Genomic DNA, 3738 nt, shown 5'->3' on the forward strand with positions numbered 1-3738 from the left:
TTCACAGATGCTGCCAGACCTGCTGAGCTTTTCCAGCAACTTTGTTTTTGTTCCTGATTTACAGCATCTGCAGTTCTTTTGGTTTTTATCAGGTAAAGATGGTGGTTTCCGTCCTTAAGGGACATTAGTGAATCAGATAGGTTTTTGTGAAAATTGACAATGATTTTATGGCCATCATTACATCTAGATTTTTGTTGAATTCAAACTCCATTGTAGGATTTGAACCTGAGTCCCTAGAACATTATATGGGTCTCTGAATTAATAGTTTTAATGATAATACCACAAGGCCATCACCTCACCCAAAGTTATAACAAATCAATCAAAACAAATTAAATACACAACGTTTAAAATGTCATAACATTTTAAAATAAATTAAAATTCTGCAAAACCGGTTTAGTAAAATACTTGGATCTTCAATTGATGGAAGCCCTCAAAAATTAATAAATCAGTCCTCATTGCAATGTATAAATATGGGGTGGAGTATCACTATGTGACTTTTTTGGTAGCGTCAATTTCATGCTGTCATCTAAGTCAGTGGAATAAGCTGATGTTACACAAATAAAAAATGGGAGCTGCTTAATGGTTTTATTTAGGTGTGAACTAATTTCATTACAGGTGTTCTTAGGTTTTATAAACACTTTAAAGCTTGAAAATATAACCGAAACTTAAATTCATTTATAAAATTCAATACTACTTCTTTCCCTCAAAATATAGCAGTTCATTCAGGCTTATACATGAACACTAGTGTTATTTAATTAACCCCACTTAGCTATTGCTATATTAAAAATGAATTAGTGTTTGCTTTTCTGAAGAAAAGGTTTTTTTTTCTATTAACATTCATTTCTTGGGTCAAGACTCTATCACTCCTTAGTTTTACCTTTATGTCATCAATCAGCAGCATGACATCTTGGCTCATGTAAAAGTCACTCAAATCAAACACAATGGGATAGCACACAACTGTCTTTCCCAGAATTCTATAAAGCTGCAAGAAAAAGAGATACTTTTGGTTGAAAACTGAATTTATTGAGGAAAAAGACTTTTTACATGCAGGTAGAGAATAAGTATGTTTTTATTCATGACATTGATACAATACAATTATGTACGTACATACATTCACACCGACGTTAATCACCGTATTAACATAGTGTGATAGACACTGCTCAACCGCCAGACTTATAAACCCATTACAGCTGCATTTAAATTAAGATATTGTGAATTCTATTTAGACACAAACCTTTCAGTCATACTTATTTAGTTACCTCAAGCAATTTGAATACTAATTAATTCTTACCTATTGAATTATATTGTGAAAAGTGAAACCAAAATTGAATGCATTTTAACTAAGTTATTTTCAATGCTACTTCATGTTTAGCTATTGTGAATGTTTTGAAAATTATGACAAAAATAAATGTTATAAATATTACTGTTCCCTAGGCATATTATTCCTTGCTTTTATAGCCAAGGTTTATCCGAATTCTGGAATGCCACATGAGATTAACTACTGCATAATAAGCTTCCACAGTATTTTGGAACATATTCCTCACATTATTAAATTTTGAATGTTATCACAATAAAGGCAACAACTAATTTATATAATTTTCTCCAACATGTTGAAACACTGACCTTTGATGTTCCAATGCATCCAATGGGTCTGTTTGGTCTTCCAGACAATTTAAGCTTTTTATTAACACCGAGGTAGAGATAGGCCTGCAAGTACAGTCTTTATGAAAATGGATGTGTCTCCAGAATTATGCCTCAAGTACAAAAATAAACGTTTTTGCTGCAAAGTAACTACGTTTAATCCTAAGAACATTTAAACCTACTAACCTATAATTGATGCTAATAAAATTAGAAATGCCGTTATAATATTAAACTATGGACAAACTAAATTAAAGATGATTCCTTTGTAGTACAGAATTTGAATATTCGTGCAAAGAGAGACATGTTGCCAAAACTTCATCTTGCACTCATCAGAACAAACATGAGGAAGGATCTGATTCTATTGGACGGGGTGCAAAGGCGATTCACTTTAACTATGAAGAGAGGCTTGAAAAACTTGGACTGCTTTCTTTGGAGCGGTGAGGGGTTGGTTAGAGTTCGAGTGGTTTTAAGATATTGGGTCCAGTGGTGGGGGACGATTGGTTGTTGGGAACCGGGGATGGAGAGGGGGTTTGAAGAGGAGTTTTAGGTCCCAGTTGGGAGAGGAGCAAGTCCAGCAGTGCGGAGGGGAGCTGTTGTGTCCTGGCAGGAATGGGGTCTCAGTGGCAGGGTCATAGTGGCGTTAGCTTCTGGGCGATGGGTGTGGTGTGCTGGATGTGAGTGGGAGCGTCCCTGGGGGCATGGACAAGTGGCGGGATCTGTGGCGTGGCTCGAGATTATGTGTCAGGTAAGGGAGTGTCTAGGTGGTGTAAGGGGTCTGGGACTGGGGAGGGCAGTGGTGTGGCGTCAGTGTAATTGTTACTCAGCAATTATATCAGGTTTTCAATAGTCTATCTGTTTCTGAGTAACTGTTAACTGCACCAGATCGCTCTTACTTAAATGCATGCTTTCAGAGGATTCCAGGTGGGGGGGATTTGCCCAGCTGGATCTTCTATTTTGTGGGCAATTTCCTTGGCAATCTGCTATGTTGGGGTTATACAAGGTTCCGATGCACAACTCTAACCTACTCTGCATCAATAACTATGAGGCTTTTTGTCTCCTTGATATCATTCAACTGCTTTTTGATACAAACATCAAATTGATTGTTTCTTGACCAGGTTACTGAGGTGTTGATTGGGAGCAAGTGAGAAGGACAACAATCACAATTTCATACTGAATATTACCACCAATTTCACTAGTGATGTCTATCTTCAGAGACTTTGCCTTTCTGGTCTTCTGAGAGACAAACTATAGACATCTTGAACAGCAGAGCTACATTACTGCCTACCTCTGTGAGGTCATGTACCCGTATTATCAAAACGGAATGGGGTTGGGTACACAGTCTGACATGCAGCCACATCATCAAGGCTATAGAGTACATTCTAGGGACTACCATACTCTTCAGCTCTAATTGCTAGTTGCGAATCTGTTTAGTGTTTACCAATAGCCACCTGACTAAGATATTTGCCTCTGGTTCATCAAACAAATCTCACAGGATGTGATCCAGGGACTATCCAGGGATTCAGTGGACGGGATTGGGAAATGCACAGCATGCCTACTGTCAATGGAGTATCCAGCATGCTTGTTGATGGGGATAATATGAAGCAATATGTTGTTGAGGGTATAAGAAGCATAAACCTTATTGGGGTGAAAAATGGAGGACGTATGTTGTCAGGATGATACACAGTATGGACACTGTAGCAGTGGCATGGAACAAGAATGCTGTTGGGATGATATGAAGCCTGCACGCTGTAGGGCTGATGTAGAACATGCATGTTGTTCAGGTGATATGGGACATTCGCCCTGTAGAACATAGAACATAGAACATAGAACATTACAGCGCAGTACAGGCCCTTCGGCCCTCGATGTTGCGCCGACCTGTGAAACCAATCTGAAGCCAATCTAACCTAAACTATTCCATTATCATCCATATGTTTATCCAATGACCATTTAAATGCCCTTAAAGTGGGCGAGTCTACTATTTTTGCAGGCAGGGCATTCCACGCCCTTACTACTTGCTGAGTAAAGAACCTACCTCTGACATCTGTCCTACATCTATCACCCCTCAATTTAAAGCTATGTCCCCTCGTGCTAGCCATC

General features: G+C 38.5%; 1 protein-coding gene across 1 annotated transcript in view; it reads right to left on the reverse strand.

Moving 5' to 3' along the window:
• Positions 1-1708, reverse strand: part of LOC125481987 (phosphorylase b kinase regulatory subunit beta-like) — a 10072-nt gene extending 8364 nt beyond the window's left edge. Inside the window, exons 1-2 of the mRNA XM_048593952.1 lie at positions 1624-1708; positions 878-982 (exon numbers count right to left, since the gene is read on the reverse strand). Coding sequence (XP_048449909.1) covers positions 878-916 — 39 coding nt within the window. The 5' untranslated portion in view covers positions 917-982; positions 1624-1708. The remainder of the gene's footprint in view (positions 1-877; positions 983-1623) is intronic.
• Between the last annotated feature and the right edge of the window lie 2030 nt (positions 1709-3738).

The sequence above is a fragment of the Rhincodon typus genome, unplaced genomic scaffold, assembly GCF_021869965.1.
Source record: "Rhincodon typus isolate 14 unplaced genomic scaffold, sRhiTyp1.1 hic_rhity00004803, whole genome shotgun sequence".
Classification (NCBI taxonomy): domain Eukaryota; kingdom Metazoa; phylum Chordata; class Chondrichthyes; order Orectolobiformes; family Rhincodontidae; genus Rhincodon; species Rhincodon typus.